The sequence below is a fragment of the Piliocolobus tephrosceles genome, chromosome 6 (genome assembly GCF_002776525.5).
Source record: "Piliocolobus tephrosceles isolate RC106 chromosome 6, ASM277652v3, whole genome shotgun sequence".
Taxonomy (NCBI): Eukaryota; Metazoa; Chordata; class Mammalia; order Primates; family Cercopithecidae; genus Piliocolobus; species Piliocolobus tephrosceles.
The window spans coordinates 47,247,650-47,270,799 of record NC_045439.1 but is presented as its reverse complement, the minus strand read 5'-3'; the positions used below and the strand labels follow the sequence as shown (position 1 = coordinate 47,270,799).

The window sequence follows — 23,150 nt, the reverse complement described above, 5'->3', positions numbered from 1 at the left end:
AACAATAATAATTCTAGTTATTTTATGTATGTCACTTTGGCTGCAGCTCAGTTGTGAACTGCTTGTAGATAGGGACCATGTTTTTCTTTACCTGTTACGCCTGCTGATTTTCTATTAGTGCCTGTGCATGTTTTCTGCTGTAAGGTGTTAAACATTAAAGTAAAACTAATTATAGAAGTAAGAAGTTGCCAGTGGAATCTTCCTGAGCTGAATCTAATCATGGCTTTACCCCTTACTAGCTTTGTGACCTTGACCTTGGAAAAGTAAAACATTGTTGCTCTTTCTTCATCTATAAAGGTAGATAATACCATCTATCTTAGTGTGCCGTTATGAGGAATGAGTTAATTAACTAATACTAAGCACTCCCAGTACAGCAGAAGACATACAAAGTGTGTTTAATAAATAATAGGTGCAATGAATCCTACCTACTGCTTCAAATTACAGCCATCTCTACCTGTCAACTTTTCTAAGAATATAAGCATCCTGGAGGTAAGGTAATTTCAAATACTTCTTTATATCTGCTCATTACCCAGCACTCTGCTTTGTGTGAAATATTCTATACATTTATGTTGCTATGGTTTGGATGTTTTTGTCCCCTCCAAAATTCATGTTGAAACTTAATCCCCAAGGCAACAGTATAAAAGGATGTGGCCTTTAAGAGGTGACTGAGTAATGAATGGGATTAAATGATCTTTTAAACGCATTTTTGCCCTCTTTCCCTTCTGTCCCTTCCACCATGTGAGGACACGCATTCCTTCACTGTGGAGGATGCAGCAGTGAGGTGCCATGTTGGAAGCAGAGATCAGCCTTCACTAGACACTAATTCTGCTGATGCCTTAGTCTTGGAATTCCCAGCCTCAAGAGCCACGAGAAACAGATTTTTCTATTGTTTATAAAGTACCAAATCTGTGGTATTTTGTTACAGCAGCACAAACGGACTAAGACAAATCTGTTAACTTAGATTTTAAGCATATGTGCTAAAGTATTTTAAAAGGTTATTTTATCCAAGAATATAGTATGAGTTAATACCTTTTTTGTAAGATTCATGGCAATCTTTTAAATTATTTATTTTTTATTTCATTACATGTTGAAAACAAAATCATATCTATTAAAAAGTAAAATCACAAGTTAGTCTTTGATTATTCAGAAGCATAAGAAGATTGCTGTTTTCATGTTTTCCATTTCTCCCTCCAGTGGCTTGAAAAATACAGGAGCTCTTTTCAGTCACGTTTTGTCTTAAAGATTTTAAAATAAGAAGAGTCTGCATCCTGTAAAAGAGGGACAGAAACATGAATCAGTACCTACTCCTATTTACCCCAGTTTTTAACATTTTAAGTCCTTCTGTTTTGAGGAGCTGTATCATTATGGTTCACTATTAAGAATCTTCACAAAATTTGAGAAACTGCTTAAATTAGAATTAAAAAATCATAGCCAAAATTTTAGATGCACACAAAAGTACCTCTAATGAGTTTAGCATCATCTCTGGTTTAGAGGAGGCATAAATAGCATTGGACTGTAATGCTAAATTCTCCATAATGACTTTTATGGATCAGCATATCATACCTACACTGCCTTGCCCTAATAAATAAAAACAATAAGTCAGATTATGTAGAATTGAAATATATGGGAGATAACGCTTTAAAATTATTTGTAGCTGGGCAGGCACTGTGGCTCAGCTTGTAATCCCAGCACCTTGGGAGGCCAGGGTGGGCGGATCACCTGAGGTCAGGAGTTCAAGACCAGCCTGGCCAACATGGTGAAACCCCATCTCTACTAAAAATAAAAAATCAGCTGGGCGTGGTGGTGTGTGCCTGTAATCCCAGCTACTCGGGAGGCTGAGGCAGGAGAATTGCTTGAACCCGGGAAGCGGAGGTTGCAGTGAGCTGAGACGGCGCCATTGCACTCCAGCCTGGCCAACAAGAGGGAAACTCTGTCTCAAAAAAAAGAAAAATGAAAAAAAATTATTTGTGAACTTTTTGTATATTGCTTAAGGAATAAAACAAGGCAACTTGATAATCCCCAAGATGTGATGTTTCTTTTGGGAAGATATGCATTTACCACTTCCAAAACTTTGCACTAAGAAAGACAAAATAATAATGATAATACAAAAGTCAGTGTAGCCACTGTTATTGATCCCTAAAAATAATAAAGATTCATAAAAACAAAGTTCCAGACATAATGTTCTTAGACTAAAGAAGCAAATTCTAGTTAACAACAAGTACTATTAGCTTGAAATAAGTTATACTAGCATTTTCTTAGATGCTTATCAATAAGAAAATATATATATACACATATATGTAAAATATAAAATAATGGGAGCGAGGAAGAGTATAAACTATAAAGAATGAGGTGTTATGTCCTACAAATTGCTTTGGGAGATGACAGAATGCCCAGCTTATCATAATAAAGAGCAACAAAGTAGTAAGACTATATAATAAGCAATATTTCAAAGATGGTGGTAGGAAGAAAAAGGCTGTTATTTTTTTTTTAGAAAAGCCCAGGTGTAAAAAAAATGTGAGATTTGCTAAATGCTGTTTATATTTTACAGTTAGATGTTCTCTAAACAAAACAAAATACCCTTCATATGGACATTTCTGGAAATACTATTACAGTGGGACTGAAATTCTCTAGTCCCTGGTCCCTCTCTGAAAAAATCACTTCCATAATATATTCTTTATCTGCCCTATTACTTTAATTGAGAATGTGAACCAGTACCCACATTATGGAAAATATGGAAATTCCTCAAAAAATTGAAAATAGAATTACCATCTGATCCAGCAATTCCACTTATGGATATAAATCTAAAGGAAGTGAAACCTTGAAGTGATATCTACACTCCCATGTTCATTTTAGCATTACTTATAATAGCCAAGATATGGAAACAACCTAAGTGTCCATTAGTGAATGAATGGATAAAGAAAATGTGTGTGTGTGTGTGTGTGTGTGTGTGTTTATGGAATACTGTTCCACAATGGAATATTTTTCAGCCATAAAACGATGGAACTCCTGGCATTTGTGAAAACATGGATAATTAATGAACATTAATGCTAAGTGAGAGAAGCAAGATACAGAAAAACAAGTACTATGTGATTTAACTTATGTGGAATCTAAAAAGTCATACTGAAAGGCAGAGTAGAATGATGGTTGCCAGGAGCCAGAAGATGGGGGAAATGGGGAGATCGTGGTCAAAAGGTATACATTTTGGCCAGGCACAGTGACTCACACCTATGATCCCAACACTTTGGGAGGCCAAGGCAGGTGGATCGCCTGAGCCCAGGAGTTCAAGACTAGCCTGGGCAACATGGCAAAAACCCGTCTCTACCCAAACCACAAAACCTAGCCAGGCATGGTGGTGTGCGCCTGTAGCCTCAGCTACTCAGGAGGCTAGGGTGGAAGGATTGCTTGAGCCTGGGAGGTGGAGATTGCAGTGAGCCATGATCACGCCACTGCAGACTCCAGCCTGGGCAAGTGGGCAAGACCCTGTCTCAAAGGAAAAAACTATTAGAAATTTTCAGTTATAAGATAAATAACTTATGTTATTATAACTTACAAATTCTAAGGATCTAATATACAGCATGGTGACTATAGTTAATAATACTGTATTGCATATTTGAAATTTGCTAAAAAAGTAGATTTTAAGTGTTCTCACCATAACAATAAAAAGATAACTGTGGGTGACAGATGTGTTAATTAGTTTGATCGTGGTAATTATTTTACAGTGTATTAGATCATCATAATGTATACCTTAAATATATATAATTTTATGTGTCAATTATAATGAAAATTTTTGATCATTAAGGAAGTTGAATATCCTGCTATATCTAACTCAAGATGAGAAGGGGAAAAAAAGCACAATAGCTAACACTTAGAACACTCCAAGTTGTGTTTTAAGTGCTTTTCATATATTAAATTCATGTAATTCCATACGATCCTGTGACTGGGCACTATTATCACTAATCTCCATCTTATATTAATAGATGGGGAGACTGAGTGATAGAGAAGTAACCTGCTTTAAGGGCGTGGGGCACAGCTGGGATTTGAACCCAGGTAGCCTAGCACCAGGCTGCATGCTCTTTGCCAGGAGACTGTGCTTCCTCTGTAGTAAAGTGGCCTGTCCCTCTCAACTCTTTCCATCACTGGGCACAAAGCTACTGCATCAGCTGTCCTCCATGTTTAAAACTCAGGTTTAATCTTTGATGAAGCTTTACCTTTAGAGCTTCTACCCACACTACCAAGTCCCAACAATACCAAAACACTCGCAAGCGATTTGGCCCAAAGCAAACTGTTCCACATTACTACTTGGTAGAAAATGAAAAGCTCCTTTGTGATTGTTCACACTCTGGACATTTTAGTTCATGACCCAATCTGATAACCTTTTATGTCTCTTAAGCATTTTGTTGTGTTTGTAACTTTTTACCCCCAATTCATTTTCACTGCCCTGCAAAGAGTTGGAATAAATTAAATGTCTAACAATTAGTGGATTACTTAAATATTTGCAGGTATGTATAGTATGATCCCGTTTTATAATTCTTTTTTTATCTATCAAACCCTATTGATTCATTTCTAAAAGAAGGTGGTAACAAAGTATATCAAAGGCTAACAATAAAAACCATCCTCAGCAATAATCTTTTGCTGCATAATCTACAATTTTTTGTTTGCTTCATCACATTTCCTGTACTGTCTATAAATTAAATTCTTTTGACGGTCACAATTTCTCAGAAATGGTTAATAGTATTCCCCAACTAATTGCTATAAAGAATGAGTGCTGAAAGAATGATCATCAGCATATTTCCTTAGACAGGGGAATAGGCACATCTTAGATGTGCTGAGTACTTCAGGAATGAGGTAAAAGCGCATGCATCTGTTTTAACAACGCAGTAAGTGCTTTGACAGGAAAGCACAAGGGCTGAGGTGCATCTGGTCCTGGGGAGAAGTGGGAGGGAAAGCCAGGTACCATTCCAAGGAGGTGACATGGGAGTTGAGACTGGTAGGTTGGGTAGGAGTTGGTGGGGAGAAACAGTAAGGAAAGAACATTTTGACACACACACTGGTCAAGCAGTATGTACAGAAGAAAAAAATGGCAATCTTTGATTTGATTTTACCTTGTAAAAAACCTTCTCTCTCCAAGACTAGTAATTTATACTAAACCAAAAGATAAGCATGGAAATAAAATATTTTTTATTTATTTTTCCTTATATCATGAGACTGGTGGAAGGTTAGAAAGGTTTTTTTGTTTTTGAAACAAAGTCTCACTCTATCACCCGGGCTGGAGTGCAGTGGCACCATCCTGGCTCACTGCAACCTCTGCCTCCCGGGTTCAAGCAATTCTCATGCCTCAGCCTCCCAAGTAGCTGGCATTACAGGCGTGCACCACCATGCCCGGCTACTTTTTGTATTTTTAATAGAGACGGGGTTTTGCTATGTTGGCCAGGCTGGTCTTGAACTCCTGGCCTCAAGTGATCTGCCTTGGCCTCCCAAAGTGCTGGGATTACAGACATAAGCCACTGTACCCAGCCAGAAAGTTTTTTAAACACTGGAAAATTCTGTACCTTCCTGCAAGATTGATACATATTAGTAAGAAACTTAGAAATTGGTCTTACCACACCACTCTTAAAGTTCTCAATCCTTTTCTTCCCCATCTTGCTGGTTATCCACCAGGCCCAGGTTGGCATGTATTGCCACAAATATGTTACTAACAAGAAAGGTTGTTGTGAGATCCAAACTTCTTTCAAATCATTGGCCATGCTGATTAACATCAGCCGCACACAACGACTGGTTGTCATCTTGTGGGACTGGTCTCCATTATTGGCTATAGTCTAAGAAAATTTAAAAATTAAGTGAATTTATCCAAGCAATTTCACAGAACTTTAAGGTGGAAAGGACTCAAATGCCATCTAGGTGAGTGGTTCCTTTAATGGAGCTTTATGCCCCTTAGGAGTCTCCATAAGTACTAATGGGAGTTTATAAACTATTTGTAATATTTCAAAAAGCCTAACAGAAACCATATGCTTACTAGATAATTCAGCACAGGCTAACTAAAAGGTGAAGATTCTTTGCTTTTAATTAGAATTGCATCACCCTAATGTGCTTAAAGACAATTACTACTTTTGTAATAAAAATCAAACTATTAAGACAATGCATTTAGCAAATGAAATTCCATAAACAATTTTCATAATGGCAGAAGTTGTTTTGTGAATAATTCACACAAAAGCAGTTCTAAGACAAAAACTCTGATATACAGTGATACAACACTAATATATAATGCCAATATGTAACTAGTAAACATTCTAATTATTCCCAACCAGAAATTTTTACCTTTGTGACTTCTCCAGCTAGGGAATTCTCCACAATATTTGATTGCACAGGTCCTGGGCAAATGTTAGAAACTATTATACCTGGGTATGCGGCAAGTTCTGTTCGAAGGCCATTAAAAAAACCCTAACAGGCAAAAAAAAAAAAAAAAAGGAGGAAAAGACGGCAAATAAATACAGACACGTATCTCATGATTTATCAAAATATGTTCTAAAATGTGTGAGTAAAGAACAGGGAGTGTGATCATGCAAGCTTATTAGGCACTTATAACTGTAGACTGGAGACAACTGTAGACTGTAGACTGTAGACTGTAGACTGGAGGCACTTAAAACTGTAGACTGGAGACAATCTAGAACAGACATTCTCAGCTCTTTCCAGGTATAAATGGTTCACCCCCTTTGATAGTGATGGGTCTTGCCATCAATGATTTTTATGGTAGGCATGCACTGGATAGGTAAAAAAACTACCCTGAAGATTCTGATACACCCTTTTCATACCAGTCCTCCTCTCCCCACTCCAAAAGGGGTGTATGTCCTCCACTGAGAATCACTTAGGTCGAGTTTCTATTTATTCCCCAAAGTAGTCTAAAGTGCAAATGTTTGGGACAAAGGTGAGGAAGATGGGATTAGTACTTCGCAGAAACTATCACAAAGAATGATTTCCACTTTTCCCATGTATATTGCTATTTTAACAGAATTAATTCATTTCTGCAAACATTTATCTTTTGGGGTAATAAGAGGGTACATGGCTAATTAAAAATGTAATATGATTGCCTACTGAATGACTTGTGTAAAACAGACTAGACCTTCTAGACTTAAAGATACTGACCATTTCTAAACCAATGGGGAGTAAACAGAAATCTACTGCCTCTCATCTCTTCCTAAATTAGGAAATCTTCCAAGATTACATTGTTATAAGGCTGGGTTAGCTATTGAAAAGCCTAAACAGCTAACCCACAGTACATCTGTATATGATCCAAAAATGTTAAACAACTATCAGCCCTGAATGCTGACCCCAACAAACAGAGGGGCTATGAGGGTTTATGATCAGAGACCAATACAGTCCCTGACTCAGAGATGAACTAAAAACAAAAAACAAAAAAAAAAAGCCTTGGTAAATTAATGGAAAACTCCCATAACTTTAACCTTCTGCCTCTCTGTAGCAAAAGAGGAGAGAGGATACCAAGCAAGCCAATACATCAAACACTAAAACCTCTCCTTGTTTGAAATCACATCTAGTATTGTGTGTAAACTTTTCAATGATAAACAAGTTAATTCTGTAGCTTACTGAGAATCTGAGAAGGAAATGTGCTCTTCAAAAAGAGTTTCCTGGTAACTACAGTCTCAACCTGCCACATTTTATCATAGGATCAAATCCAGTAATAAAATAATGAGTCTTGCAGGGCAGGCCAGACAGCTCATCTGTGTTTACTGAAAGCAGCCGGCATATCTTATGAGATACATGGTGCCAAACAGATGGGTGGCCGCCCTCCCCCATCTGCCTGCCTGAGGCTTGCCCAACTGCTCTCCAGGAAGTGACTGATGCCTGTTACTAAATATGAGGAAATCATCAGTGTAGCATTGTGCTTCATCACTGTCTGCAGTTGTCTACACTTTGCAGCAGAAAAAAAGATGTCCTAAAGAATCAAAGCTTCAAATTTGCATGAAACCATGATGACCATGTAGCTATTGCATCTCCTTATTCCAACAGTGAAACATTCTACTTAAACTGACTTCAACAGCATTAAATATAAATTTTGTGTCTTCTTTAATCATTCTTTTCCTATTGGCCTTATAATTTCTTTATATCCAGTCTTAAGCCATCATTAAAAATTCATCCATTTCTAATATCTATACCTTATAACTTATGCAATCCAAATCAAGCTTTTCTCCTTGCCTCTGCCTTGACTAGATTTTCTTCTTCCAATGAAACCAGAGTGAATACAGTCAAAATTTTTCCCAGTAAGGATATGAGACCAGGAATAATCATCCTGTGGGAAGTACCTATTTCTGACATGCGTATATAATTAGACCAGGCAAAACACACACCAACTGTAAGGGGCAAAGAAAAGAAGTCACAGAAATGGGGAGGAAAAAGTACATCCTGAAGTGTATGTAGAAGAAAGGAAAAGTGGACCCCCAATTTTCCACGAAGATGTGGTAGGAATAAGGACAAGGTAAAGAGTGATGTGTTAACTAGATGATACACATTTTCAGGGCAGAGACCCCATCTTACTATCTTTATATCCCCAGGGTCTGTTGTACTGCATGGCACAATGCAGTGCTTGATACATATTTATTTGTTCAACAAGTTAGAGGCATGTGTGGATCAAGTCTTTTTTAGCATCTACTGGGGGTGTCCTCTACCAAAGGTCTCCTTGGGTCTCTCTATCTCCCCACATCACTTCCCAGTTCCAAGGACCTCACATGGCGATGGCCATATCTCCCACATACACATTTAAGTCAGTTCTATCAGAGTTGAGTTTGAGCAGCCTTACCCGGAGAGCATGCTTGCTAGCACAGTATCCAGTGGAAAGAGGTGCAGATATGATACCCAGGATGCTATTCACAGTTACAATCTTTCCTTGCTTCCTCTCGATCATGTGAGGCAGAACACATTTTGTCAAGGACACCGTCCCTAAGTAGTTAAGCTCTATTAGCTTTCTGTAGACATCCAAGCTGGTATCCATGCACAAAGAACGCTGGGATATTCCACCATTGTTGACCAGAATATCGATCTAGTTAAATAAAATCAGAAAAGGGGTGTTTGGGGGATGTCCTGTGGATAGACTGATGGAATTCTTACAGATGGTTGGTTATATTGTTAACTTCAAGAATCAGTGGAACAACGGTATATTTCCAGAAGTCAGAAATTAAAAAGATAAAACCCCGAATTTACCTGTGGAATTAAATTCCCATTTTAGGTGACCTTTTATGAAAGTTAATAATTGTCATAAAAATAAATAAAAGCAGCCAGCCAGGCGCAGTAGCCTGTAATCCCTGCACTTAGGGAGGCCAAGGAGGGTGGATCATGAGGTCAGGAGTTTACGACCGCCTGACCAACATGGGGAAACCCTGCCTCTACTAAAAAATAACCAAAATTAGCTGGGCATGATGGTGCATGCCTGCAATCCCAGCTACTCAGGAGGCTGAGGCAGGAGAATCACTTAAATCCGGGAGGAGGAGATTGCAGTGAGTCAATATCACACCACTGCAGTCCAGCCTGGGCAACAGAGCAAGACTTCGTCTCAAAAAAAATTAAATAAAAGCAGCTGTGAATTTTTAGCTTCTGTTGTTCTACATGGAGGAATGTGTACTTGTTAAAACATGAAAAGTACTAATTCCATAACGCCAAAGACTCAAGAGATTAAGGGGCCCAACTCATGGGCCCGATCTCACTGCATGGACCCCACTTGCCTAAAGCCCTTTGTATGACAGCACCACGGATGGGAATCTCTTCTGCAGTTACTTCAAAGCAAGACTGTATCAATATAAGATGCTACTTACTCTACCAAACTCCTGGAGAACAGCTTCGGTAGCCGCTTCATGGGAACCAGTGTCAGTCAGATCAAGGGGCAAAACAAGTATATCTTTTTCTTTTAAATTGCCGTTCTCTAAATAAAGACAAAAATTTGTGTGGAAGTCATACCATAGTTCAATCAAGCTCCTTGCTACTCCCACTAACATCCACCCTGCAACAGGAGTTGGCAACAAACTCATTTCCGGGTGGCCCTGTGAAAGTTCCTCTCGGTGGTCAGGAAGAGGACTAGTGGTTAAATGATAATGTCTTACCAGACAAAATGCTGGCTGGCCTCACAGGAAATAGAATGGCAACTTGAATATGCAGTTTAACTTTACAACTTGATTTCTGGCAGAAATCAAGATTATACTACAAACTGCAAACTAGAAAAGAGCAAAAATTTTGGAGCAATTTCTTTAGAAGTACAGAGGTACCTTTGTTTTGTGATAGGCTCACAAAGATGAGTTGCTCTTCTAACCCAAAACAGCTATTTGTGCTTAAAATCAGTAAGAAGCTTAGAGTCCTACAGTCAAACGACACATAGAAGCTTCTCTCCAGAGGCTAAGGATTCCTGGAATTAAACAGGGAAAAGGACACATGCCTGAAATTCCCATCCAAGAAACATGCTGCTGAGTTGTGATTGGCTCTTTCTGTTCATCAAAAGAACAACTGAAACTAATTTTCCTGGACTCTAACCTTGAAATACAAGTAACATCAGTAAGAAAAACAAGCAAGTATAGAAAATATAAGAGGTAAAAAGACTTCATGGGCAAAGGAGTTAATTGTGAAACATCAACTGTATTAAATGAAAAAGTGGGCACTACAGATCTGCAAGATAAAAGGAAACCGCCTTGTGCCAGGTAAGAAATGCTGACCTGGTTCATCTACTCCACCAGTACAGGACTTGCAAGTCACAGCAGCAGAGGAACAACTACCAAAAGAAGTGGCCCAGTGCAAAAACACAAGAGGCCTTTGAAAGAAGTATCATGAAAGAGGCCCATGGCCCTGCTGAGCACTACTGTGGCAACTCACTCATTTCTGGGTGATTAGCTCGATCAGCAAAGTTAAATATTTAAAAGAATGACAGGTAGAGAGATGGCCCAAAAAATGGTCTGTTGGAAAATTCAAAATCATCTCAGTTTAGGTACTATTAATAAATGTTCCATGAAAAATAATAACTTTCCTGTTCTATGAAAAAAATAACTTAGGTACTATTAATAAATGTTGCATTAAAATAATAACTTGAGGTTGCTTTCAATGTGAACATAATGGCTGGGCGCGGTGGCTCACACCTGTAATCCCACCATTTTGGGAGGCCGAGGCAGGCAGATCACCTGAGGTCAGAAGGTCGAGACAAGCATGGCCAACATGGCGAAACCCCGTCTCCACTAAAAATACAAAAATTAGCTGGGTGTGGTGGTGCACGTCTGTGGTCCCAGCTACTTAGGAGGCTGAGACACAAGAAACACTTGAACCCGCGAGGCGGAAGTTGCAATGAGCCAAGATCACACCATTGTACTCCAGCCTGGGCAACAAAGTGAGACTCCATCTCAAAAAGAAAAAAGTGAACATAACTACACCAAAACTCAAACAAAAATATTAACACTGTTGCCCTTTATGTGAACATGAAAGTATTACCTCAAGTTGTATTTTTTAAACCTAATTCCATTCCTGTTCTTTTATCCTATATAATAAAAGTCTTATCCCATATGATTTTAATATCTGATACGTTAATATCATTCATGTTAATAAAATGAATGAAGATTCTTCCTAATTTCTGTGATCAGATACACATATGTCATGGATAAGAACCCAATTGTTTTTTGTCTAAGACAAAAATCTAAGTCACTTGGTCACTAAAAATCCACCAGCATTTGATACAATTGTTGGTCACTCCCTAATGCCAAGAGTCAGTGCAAAAAAAGCATAGAAAGGTGGCAGAAAAGAAGAAAAGGCAAGGGCAGCCAATTAAGACAAAAAGGAGAGGATCTGAGACGAAGCACTTAGAGCATTTGGAGCCATGGGGAAATCTCACTCCTCTCTGAAAGTCCCAAAACTGTATTTCAGTTTGGATTCTGATTTATTTCTAGGAAGCACCACTGCTATTTCAGATCTGCTTACCTAGACATCTTCTTTTCACCCTTTCCAGCTCATGCACTCTTCTGGCTGACAGCACAAGAGAAACTCCTAGTTTAGACAACTGGTAAGCCAGCTCCTCACCAATTCCACTCGAGGCTCCAGTCACCCACACCACCATATCAGTCAGCTCCCATTCTATGGAAGGAATGACAATGGAAGGAAGAAAATAAGCAATGAATTACAATAGAAAATCAAAGATTAGAAAAAAGAAAAGAGAGCCTTAAACAATACCACTAAATATGAAGGCATGATGTATGGAGCTTAAAATTTGAAATATTCTAAGAAAGCGTCTCCTTAACTAAAAAAAAAGCATTAATACAAATCATACTAACAACAGTTATCAACATAGTATTCCTAGACTACAGAACCTTCATGACTCTTCCAGACTTTACTTCAAGGTAAGCCTTGTAACCCCATGGTTTCACCCCAAGGCTCTATTTATGACAAACAGATAAGATAAATATGATAGATAAGATAAACAGGCTAACTAAATAGGAAATCACTGCCTGGACTCACTTTCCTTAGCCATTAAATGAGGCATTCAGATTAGATGATGGCTGAAGGTCCCATCCAGTTTTTAATTACATGATTCTAATACTTTGCAGTGGAGGTTGATGAAGAATCTAAATATACCAAGTTCTGTGCTGTTGATGGAAACATCCTAGATTTTTAAAGTAATATTTTCCCCATTTGCCAATCATGCCCGATGCCTATCAGCTCAAGGTCATTTTGTAAAAATGCTCCCCAGATGCCTGAGCTTTCATCTTAGGAAAATATAGTAATTCACCCAAGAACAAATGCATATTACAGAGAGATGAAATACTGTACTCTGCTTCTCCAATTATGTTCCTCTTAACAACTAAAAATGTTATAGTACTAAAGCAATGACAAATGGTTTATTCTTTTCTCCAATGAAGAACTTGTTAGCACTGCAGGAGATGATATTCACTGTCTCTCTGAACTCGTAAAGTCACTTTTATGCAAAGTTCCTGTGTACCTTATTTAATAAAATAGATGTTATCAAAAATATTAAACAAGGTATCACTTAACATCATATTTCTTATTTTAGATCAGAAAAGTTAAAATCAGGAAATGATTGCAGTGTTTTAAACAGCTCTAAATCCTAACTGTGATGTTAACAGTACCATCCCTGGAGACTGCCAGGGTTCAAATGCCAGCTCCAACACACACAGCACTGAAATGTTCCCAGGTAAGAACTCGGTGCCTTAATTTTCCACAACTGAAAATGTAATGAATAAGAACACATCCTTCATGTGATTGTTGAGTAATGAGTTAAAACATAGAAAGCACTCAGGGCAGGATATATCCAGTACATACTAAGTGTTTAATAAACATCAATTATAATTATTGCTCAAGTTTTTTAATAGATGGACTTCACTACAGCAAAACATAGAACAGTCGCTTAATAACCTATGTCTCCTAACTTCTCCAGCCAGGGAAACGGGGTTACAAATTCTAATGGCTTAACATTTTTACATTACTTCCTATGTACTTAACACATTATCTATTAAAAGCCTCACCAGAACTGTATGAAAAGGTATTATTATCTCAGTTTTACAGAAAAGGTAACTGAGGTTTACAGAGATTAATTTGTCCCCCCTGGTCAGTAGATTCCATTAAGGGTAGAACCTTGTCTTCCTTGTTCATTGGTGTGGCCTCAGTGCCTAGCAAGGACTGGAATATTGAAAAGGCTCCATAAATAACTCCTGAATAAACAAACACCCAAGAATCCTGGCAAAGCCGGGATATAAGCCCAAGTATATCTAGCTCCAAAGCCCACACCGTCCACTATTTCATGATATACATTTAAATATGATCAATAATTTAAAACCAAAATGTTTCTTAGACATTCAAGAAAATACCACTTGTCCTTAGGAAAAAGGTTTCATGTAAATATCTCAACTAAGGACAGGTACGTTGGCTCACACCTGTAATCCCAGCACTTGCCTGGAGGCCAAGGCAGGCAGACTACTTGAGGCCAGGATTTCAAGACCAGCCTGGCCAACATGATGAAACCTGTTCTCTACAAAAAATACAAAAATTAGCCAGGTGTGGTGACGCATCTCTGTAATCCCAACTACTCAGGAGGCTGAGGTACGAGAATCACTTGAACCTGGGAGGCAGATGTTGCAGTGAGCCAAGATTGCTCCACTGCACTCCAGCATGGGTGACAGAGTGAGACTCTGTCTCAAAAACAAACAAACAAAAAAAAATCTCAGCAACGGATGGGAACATCCCAAATACTATGTCTGGGCTACAATGCTTTCCTGTCATATAATGTGCTTTCGTAAAAGGCACAATTGGGCAACCTTCCTATAGGACTTTATCAAGAACAATATAACATCTATTCAGATAATCATTATTCATTCATTGACTACTTGTCGTTCTCAAGTTCTGCAATCATCAGACTCTAAAGTGAATATTATTTGTTTTAGAAACACAGGATTTACTAACCAGCCTCGAGCTAACGAAGACTTCTTGATGTTTACACAACTAAGCAAATATTTAAAGCTGATGGTGTAAACCTTTAATACAATCACAGTTCTGGCCTCTTCCTCCCACCCTAAAGAAACTTTTTTATCTAGCACCATTTGTTTCCCGATTCCACAGAATCTGGTATACATAATGGTCTCCCTTTAAGAGCCCCTGAAAGTAGATTCTTAGAGTTGAAAGGAAAGTGACAGTGCAACTCCCACTCCAGTTTGAGAATTCTCTTCTCAAGCCCTTGACCCATCTCTAATTCCCTCACAGGATGAGGAAGCTAATTATCTCTGAAGCTTCAGCTCCTTTTTTGGGGAAGTCTAATCATTCAAGGGATCTATTTTATACTGATGTGATAAGCTTGTAAATGCTATCAACTGGTAGCAGTGTGCAGTAATCCTGCCTTGTGGTTTGACAAAGAAGAAGTCAAACTTCTGGTGTCGGTGGGTCCAAGTGTCCGGCCTGAGGCATCCTCCCCATCCCTCCCTCTCCCAGTGTCTCAAACATTCATCAAGGATTTTGTATCTAAGGCCCAGAAGTTTGTTACCCAAAAGGACAAATATTGACATGGATGCAGTTGATGCTGAAAATCATTTGGAACTGGAGGAAAAAACACAGCTTATTAATCAAGTGTTGGAACTCCAACATACACTTGAAGATCTGTCAGGGGAGATGCAGTTATAGAAGAAAATCTCAAGCTAACATCAGAAAACCAAGTTCTTGGACAATACACAGACAATTTCACGTCAGTTTCTAGTGTTTCTCAAACAACTGACACAAAAAGCAAAAGAAATATAGAATTGAAGCCCTTCTGTTTTATGGAATTGTGGCTGATCTTTCTTTATATATTGGACAGATTTCAAACGTGATAGTACCTTTGTTTGTGGTTTCATTGAATATTTATAAAGCTAATGTCAGATGTAGACAACATTCATAGCATAACAGGAGACTTCCATAAGTTTGTGTATTATGTTAGTCTATGGGAATGTGCAGATGTATTGGAGATGTGATTTAGAATAGTACACATTTATGAAACTTAAAGATGAATGTTTTATAAAATTTGCTCTGATTTGTGGGTTTAGCCCTGTCTTTTATTACAGGCTTAGTAAGATATACAAGAAAATTACCATCATGCTGTGAAAAAGTGACCCAAATCAGGTACTGACTGTACAGCTTCATGTACCCTATCCACCTTCTTGGGCCCCTTCTCCACTGGCTTCTTCTTTCCTATCTCCCCTCCCCTAGGGAAAAATTGTTTTCACATTTGTAAAAGCAATTTTAATACTTAATCATCTCTGAGAGTAACCTGAACTTTAATTGTTGAAACTTAACCAAATGAAGACATTTTCTCAGCTAGGGCTTCTCATTTGTGATATTTAATACTAAGATAGAATTGCTAGTTTCTCTTTAATCTATTGAAAACAAAAAGAGGCTATAAAAGTGAAGATTTTTCATTGAAACTGAATTGTCAATCTGGGAAGATAATTTTTTGTTGTCAAAAACTTCTTTTTGGCCGGGTGCAGTGGCTCACGCCTGTAATCCCAGCACATTGGGAGGCCGAGGCAGGAGGATCACCTGAAGTCAGGAGTTCAAGACCAGCCTGGCCAACATGGCGAAACCCCGTCTCTACCAAAAATACAAAAATTAGCTGGGCATGGTGGTGGGCGCCTATAATCCCAGCTACTTGGGAGGCTGAGGCAGGGAGAATTGCTTGAACCTCTAGGAGGTGGAGGTTGCAGTGAGCCGAGATAGTACCACTGCACTCCAGCCTGGGCAACAAAGCAAGACTCTATCTTAAAAATATATATATATATATATATATATATCTTTTCTTTACAAAATTACCTACTTGGTATCTGAAAAGATATAAATTATGGTCATGTATGTTTAAAATAGAAAAGCTTAAGGGAAAATAGAAATAGGGTAGAAAAGTACTGGTAAAATACTAGTAACCAACTCCAAATATTTCACTCCAGATTTGTGTTATCTCTGGCACAGAGTAGATCTTTTGGGAAATATATGAGAGTAAATTAAGCTCAACTAAGCTTTTTTTTTGGCGGGGGTTGGGGGGCATGGGGGGGGAGGTGGGGGAGGGGACAAGGTCTGACTCTGTCACCCAAGCTGGAGTGCAGTGGCATGATCTTGGCTCCCTGCAACCTCCACGGCTCAGGCTCAAGCCAACGTCCCACCTGAGCCTCCCAAGTAGCTGGGACTACAGGCGTGCACCATCACGCCCGGCTAATTTTTTTGTGTGTATTTTTTTGTAGATACAGGGTTTTGCATGTTGCCCAGGCTGGTCTCGAACTTGTGAGCTCTAGCGATTTGCCCACCTCAGCTTCCCAAAGTGCTGGGATTACAGGCGTGAGCCACCGCGCCTGGCCAACTTTGACTAATCTTAATATACCACATCTGGAAGAGAACAGTTACAAAGAGTTTGGTCTTAAGGTTTATTTCTCCTCAGCAGATTAACTTTTGCAAAATTCCTTAAGAATATATTAGTATCAGAATTGTGAAAAATGGGAGAGTTTCAGATGCATATTTATTGAAAATCTTGCTCAGTTTTATCCTGCTTGTTCTCCCAGAATTTTCTGTAAACTGAACGACTCCGTTTACAGAGTTTTAGTCACCTTTAACAATTTTTAAAAATTCAGTTTGTAGACTCCATTTGTTAAGGGAATCAATATCAGAAGTAATACTAAAATGTTATATTAGGAAAAGGGATCCACTAATATAGCTTATGGTTATCAGAGCTGGGCTACTTTTAATTTATGGAAGTATCTTACGTATAGGTGTAAGAATGACTCACTATATGAATACATACTAATCATACTGCAAACATTTTGCATCTCTTTTGTGACCTACACAGACACTTAAATTGTGTTGCAATTCTGCTGTCTTGTTTTACAAAAAGCTGTTTAGGGAAGAAAAGAAAAGAAATCAAAACTGTCTTCCAAATAACAATCCTTCACAGTTGTTAGGGAAGACAGCCATTATGTCTTCCCTAAGTCCTTTCATCTCTTACTCCTCTAAGGCTAAATAAACCTATCCAGTTCCTCCACTTTCCCTTACATGACATGGTATCAGGTTTCCTCGCTCTTACTGCTTACGCCCACCTGCATCAATTCTAGTTGGTCAATGTTCCTGTTTATTAAAGGGTACTGTCTAGGGCAGGACACATGATTCGGTAGGGTCTGGGCAGTGCAGAGCAGGATGAGATGACAAAAATCACTTCCCTTGTCCCCCAGAAGGTAGGGTCTATGAGGGCCTGGACTGTGGCCGATTCAGTCACTGCAGTGTCCCCAGTGCCCAGCACAGAGGCCGGCACATACAAGCAGCTAGTCAGGAGACATCTGTTGTTTGCAGCTGTTGCTTCAGACACTGAAGTCTACAAATGCAACCCAATGTTGCCTAATCTTTTCTGCCAGCCACTTCACAGTTGACTCCTATTGAGGTTACTGTTAACAAAAACTTGAGTTTTGCTCACATGTGCTGTTGCTGAAATTTTTCCTCCTCTAGACTTCTGCCATGGATTTTTCTGGACCATTTTAATGTCTAAAATTAGTCACCCTTAAATTTCGCCATGTGTGGCTGGGCTTGATGGCTCACATCTGTTATCCTAGCACTTTGAGAGGCCAAGGCAGAAGGATCACTTGAGGCCAGGAGTTCAAGACCAGCCTGGAACACAGTGAGAGCCTGTTTCTACAAAAAGTTTAAAAATATCCAGGTGTGGTGGTTTGTACCTGTAGTCCTAGCTACTGGGGAAGCTGAGGTGGGAGGATTGCCTGATCCCAGGGGTTTGAGGCTGCAATGAGCTATGATCATGCCACAGCACTTCAGGTTGGGTGACAAAGCAAGACCTTGTCTATCAAATATATATATATATATATCACCATGTGAGATATATGCTTGGAAATGCACAGAATTTCTCTAGACTGATACAGCAGAGGCAGGAAATGGTGGCTGCCTCCAGAGAGGCATACTAGGTAGCTAGGGCACAAGGGTCAGAGAAAGCTCTTTACTTTTTACTATATATCTTTTTGTATTTTTTACTTTTGTATTACGTAACTGTGCTATTTTTTTTAAGGGACAAAATATAATAAACCTACAGAGAAGTCAAGAAGGATACTTTTTTTTTCTTTTTCCATCTTGATAGAGTCTGCTCATCTCTCCAGTCTGAGCTGTTTTGGGAATCTGAGTCTATTTCAATTTTCCTTTAATCTTTTCTTCTTTTTCACTCCCTACCTCCACCAGGAATCTTTTTAGACTTTTTTTCCCCCTAAAACTCTCCTGTGAAATGTTAATTCTACAGATACACTGTATATCATTTATGTACTGTACATATATCTGTGCTTTATACATAAAAGGAGTTCTGTAAAGTTTACTTCTGCCAGGCATGGTGGCTAATGCCTGTGTTCCCAACACTTTGGGAGACCGAATGGGGTGGATCACCTGAGGTCAGGGGTTTCAGACCAGCCTGGCCAACATGGCGAAAACCCAGCTCTACCAAAAATACAAAACTTAGCCAGACATGGTGGTATGTACCTGTAATCCCAGCTACTAGGGAGGCTGAAGCAGGGTAATCACTTGAACTCAGGAGACAGAGGTTGCAGTGAGCCAAGATCACACCACTACACTCCAGCCTGGCCAACAGAGCAAGACTGTATCTCAAAAAAAAAAGAAAAAGAAAGAAAGCTTACTCCTTGGTTAATAAGCATATGACTAAATTTTAAGATTAAGTTAAACGTTAAATTAAAATTTAAAAGTTATTAACACCTAACTTTATAACTATATTTGCTGAAAAACATTTTTATGGTTTTTGAGACAGTGTCTCACTATGCTGCCCAGGCTGGTCTTGAACTCCTGGACTCAAATGACCCTCCCACCTTAGCCTCCAGAGTAGCTGGGATTGCAGGTACATGCCTCCATGCCAGATTTTTGCTAAATAACTTTTATGTAACTTATTTACTTAGATAAATAGCAATTTATCAAACTACATGTGCAAATTTGCAAATTATATAACTACATAATAATAACAATGTAATTAAATTTAAAATCCTTCAAACTGTTCTTTTCCAGCAAAAGATAACCGAAAATATTAAATGAATTTCTTAAAATTATCAATGATCTTAACTTTTAACTTTTCCTTAATATAAGAAAATAACTTTTAGTAGCTTAGAGATATTCATTCAGATGTTGTCAATAATTTTCCTTTTTAGCACTTGACATAATTTGATGGGTTGAATATTTTTGTAGGATTAAATTATAAAATATAATCTATTTTCATTTAATTCTTCAAGTCCAAGTGAACACAAAAGCACTAAGGATCAAACACAAACAACGTCTGCAAGGCAGCCAATGGCAGCCAATAGGCACACATATTCCCCCACTGGGATGGAACAATCAATCAAGAGAAAGCCCTTGGTTAATGAAGTTGTGCAGTATTTGGGATTCCGGCTTTAAAAGGAGAAAGCCCAATCACTTGCCATAGTTTCTTAGCACTGCTGTCGCGTCTATGTTGTGCATTTTTCGTGAACTCAATGTCAGTGCTGCACATGCTATACCCAAGAAAACACAACCAGAAAAATGAAATACTAAGGAATAACATTTTCTCGGGTAGGGTTAAGCTTTGGAGGGGCACAAACCACTGTATTACCAGAATTTTTTTTTTTTTTTTTTTTTTTTGGTCCACAAGAAGCAATTCTCACCTTGGGATAAATATCACCCCCCTCAACGCCCAACCCATAGTGCCCCCACAACATAGTCTATCTTTTGAGCTACTATCTTTTCCAAGCAAACTTTGTAACATGCTTTGAGTATTTTTACACCAGAAACTTGGTCCAGGAAAACCCCACTTCCCCAAGTCCTTAAGGATCGAAAGCCTAGCTTTTGGTAAGTCATTTAATTTCTCTGAACATCAGTTTCCCTATCTGGAAAATAAGACTAATAATGCCTACCTTGTAAGAGTTGTAAACGTTAAAGGTTATGGGTGTAAAGCGCTGAGCACAGAGCCTACATATAGCAAACAAACACAATGTCAAATATGAAGCAAGACACAGATAAAGTGAGATAGGCAGTATGCCAACAATCATCTCACTCCAGCAAACTGCCATTTCAATTCTTTCTAGTGTTCAACTTTCATCCCAACAAGTAGGTAGGTGAGTGACTTCGGATTATCTCAGATTTTATTTCAAAACAGCAGGAGTGAGAAGTGGACGCTAGACAACTCCAGGTAGTAGAATGACGGGGCTTCCAGTACTTACGAAGGAGGTTCCCTTACAAACGCAGGGGGACACTCACTGTTTCTCAGAGTATTGTCCTCTGAGACAACACTAGAATCCCTTGAGTCTTGAGTAAGGTGTCAGAGTCCTCAGGGACCCCGCCGACTCCAGTGCCCTCTTATAGTTTGGCACTCCCTGGAGAGGTTTCCTAGCCTGAATGGCAAGTCCGTGTCATCTTCCGACCAGAAGACAAAGGGGCTTTTCAGCCCTCGCGTCTTCCTTCCCAACCCGCAGCCCCGCGTAAGGCGCAGCCAGGCCTTCGGGAAGCTCCATGCAACCCGCAAAGGATCCGGGATCACCGCGGAACCCCTGGAGACCCGGACATGCCTCGGCAGCTCCGAGCCCGGCCTCCCAGTCGGTAGCGGCTTTGGCAGTTCCTCACCTGGGCGTCGTCCCTGCCACTCGGCCCATAGTAGCGTCAGGTCGCCGTCAGCCCGCAGAAAGCGCAGCAGCTGCACCACGAGCAGGAGCAACGCGCACAGCGCCAGCAGCCAGAGCAGCAGCTCCCAGTTCATCGCGGCCGCGCACGCCCAGCTCCAGGGGAAGAAGACAGCCCGCACCAGAGTCGCGTCGCTGCCCTGCGGGATCGCAGCGCCACCCTTTCAGCCAGCCCAGAGCGGCACCGCCCCGGCTCTGCCCAGGGAGCAGGCCGGGAGGAGGAGCCGCTCGGGCGCCCGGGGCTCAGCACTCGCGGCCGCACTCGCCTCCCTGGGGCGGCCCGCGCCCTCTTGCGCCACACCCAGCGGGGCAGGCAGATTGCTTGAATTCAGGTTTCCGAGACCAGCCTGGGCAACATGGGGAAACCCTGTCTCTACCAAAAATAAACAAATAAAATTCCAGTATTTTTAAAAAAGCTGATTCAAATATAAGCTACATATTATATACTACATTATTTCCTCTCTGTACAGGAAAACTAGCAACAGCCAGGAGACAAAGAATCATTCTTGCTTAGCCCCTCTTCTCCATTCCTATTCAGAAAGAACATCCCCTTTTCAAGTTTCAGTATCTTTTCATGAGGTCCAGAGAGTGCTGAAGAGTGTGGCTATCATTCAAGACCCCACAAGTCAAGGCAATGGTCCCTCCATGGGGACAAGGACCTTTTACAATTAGAGAAAAAAAGACTGAAGCCATGTGCTGTGTTGGCACCTTACAACCTGATTCTGACCACACACAAACTTACTCTCAGCTAAAGTGTCTGTTTGGCAACCAAAGCCTAGCTTGGTACCAGATCCTCCCTTTACCCAAGCCATGATTCACATCCTAATATAAACAGCAAATAAAAACAGAGAACGTAATGAAAACACCAAGGTCTTGCCTACTCTAATACACAAAAGAGTAAACTACTGTTCTTGATTAATTTCCGTTTGAAATGAGCTTCAAAACATTTCATTACTTCCCACTAAATACCTACATGTGTTTAAGGCATTAACAGTAGCATCTTTCTTGTTTTCAAGTATTTGAAAGCAAGAGGGCTTTCCATTCACAAGCCTCAGAGGGACCCAGTTAGAGTGCATAGATACTAGGCCATGTATGAGAACGACCTGTGACCAAATGGAGAAAGTTCTGGACGTTGATGCAGTAGAACTTTCATCCTCTTTATTTCCTAGAATACCTTGTATGCTCTGATGTCAAAGGCTGTTCCTTAGCTGAAACTAAATATGACTTTAAAACAGTCATGGAAATAAAAGAAGCAGTGACTTCCTTCCCCAATGTTGCTTTCTTTTTCCAGTCTTGCGTGCCAAACTTTTGTTTTTCTTCAAATGTTTTGAAGAATGTTACTTGCAGTAATAAAATTTCCTTAGACAGCTCTTCCTTCTCTTTTTTTTAATCCTATTATAAACCTCCGCACCCTCATCCTTCTCAAAAAAGCTTTTTGGAGTTATCTGGACTCACAGTCATCTCCACCCTAATCTCACCTCTTTCCACAATTACTTCTGAACTATGTCTGAAATTGTTTTTTAATTATTTTCGGGGTTAATAGATTATTGTTGCAATAGAACTTTAGAATCCTTGAAATAGAGTAGCAAATCTGATGCTTCTTTTGAAGAGTCTGCAATACATAGCTTAGTGTTGACATGAAAAACAGTAAGCCCACATTGATTGAATTCTCCTTTCCTTGAAATTTAAACCTCCTTCAGAGAGAGTAGAAGGATAGTTACCAGAGGCTGAGAAGAGTAGTGAGAGGGTTGGGGGGAAGTGGAGATGGTTAATGGGTACAATTATAGTTAGAAAGAATGAATAAGACCTAGTATTTGATAGCGCAATGGGGTGCCTATAGTCAATAATAATTTAGTTGTATGTTTTAAAATAACCAGAAGAGTAAAATTGGATTGCTTGTAACACAAAGGATAAATGCTTGAGGGGATGGATACCCCATTTACCATGAGTGATTATTACACA

General features: G+C 39.5%; 1 protein-coding gene across 1 annotated transcript; it reads right to left on the bottom strand.

Annotated features, from left to right (window-relative positions):
- Positions 1-1,038: 1,038 nt before the first annotated feature.
- On the bottom strand, positions 1,039-21,556 carry DHRS7 (dehydrogenase/reductase 7). The gene is made up of 7 exons (XM_023231742.2): positions 21,133-21,556; positions 11,953-12,105; positions 9,819-9,925; positions 8,810-9,049; positions 6,316-6,438; positions 5,601-5,816; positions 1,039-1,268 (listed from the first exon to the last, which is right to left on the bottom strand). Exons 1-7 carry the CDS (start codon positions 21,263-21,265, stop codon positions 1,221-1,223), a joined length of 1,020 nt encoding a protein of 339 aa, XP_023087510.1. The 5' UTR covers positions 21,266-21,556; the 3' UTR covers positions 1,039-1,220.
- Between the last annotated feature and the right edge of the window lie 1,594 nt (positions 21,557-23,150).

Coding starts and splice junctions, on each gene's coding strand:
- DHRS7 (XM_023231742.2), bottom strand. CDS start 21,265: ATGAACTGGGAGCTGCTGCTCTGGCTGCTGGCGCTGTGCGCGTTGCTC. Junction 12,106..21,132: donor GTGGCAGGGACGACGCCCAG/GTGAGGAACTGC, acceptor TTCCTTCCATAG/AATGGGAGCTGACTGATATG. Junction 6,439..8,809: donor CTAGCAAGCATGCTCTCCGG/GTAAGGCTGCTC, acceptor TTTGCCTGTTAG/GGTTTTTTTAATGGCCTTCG.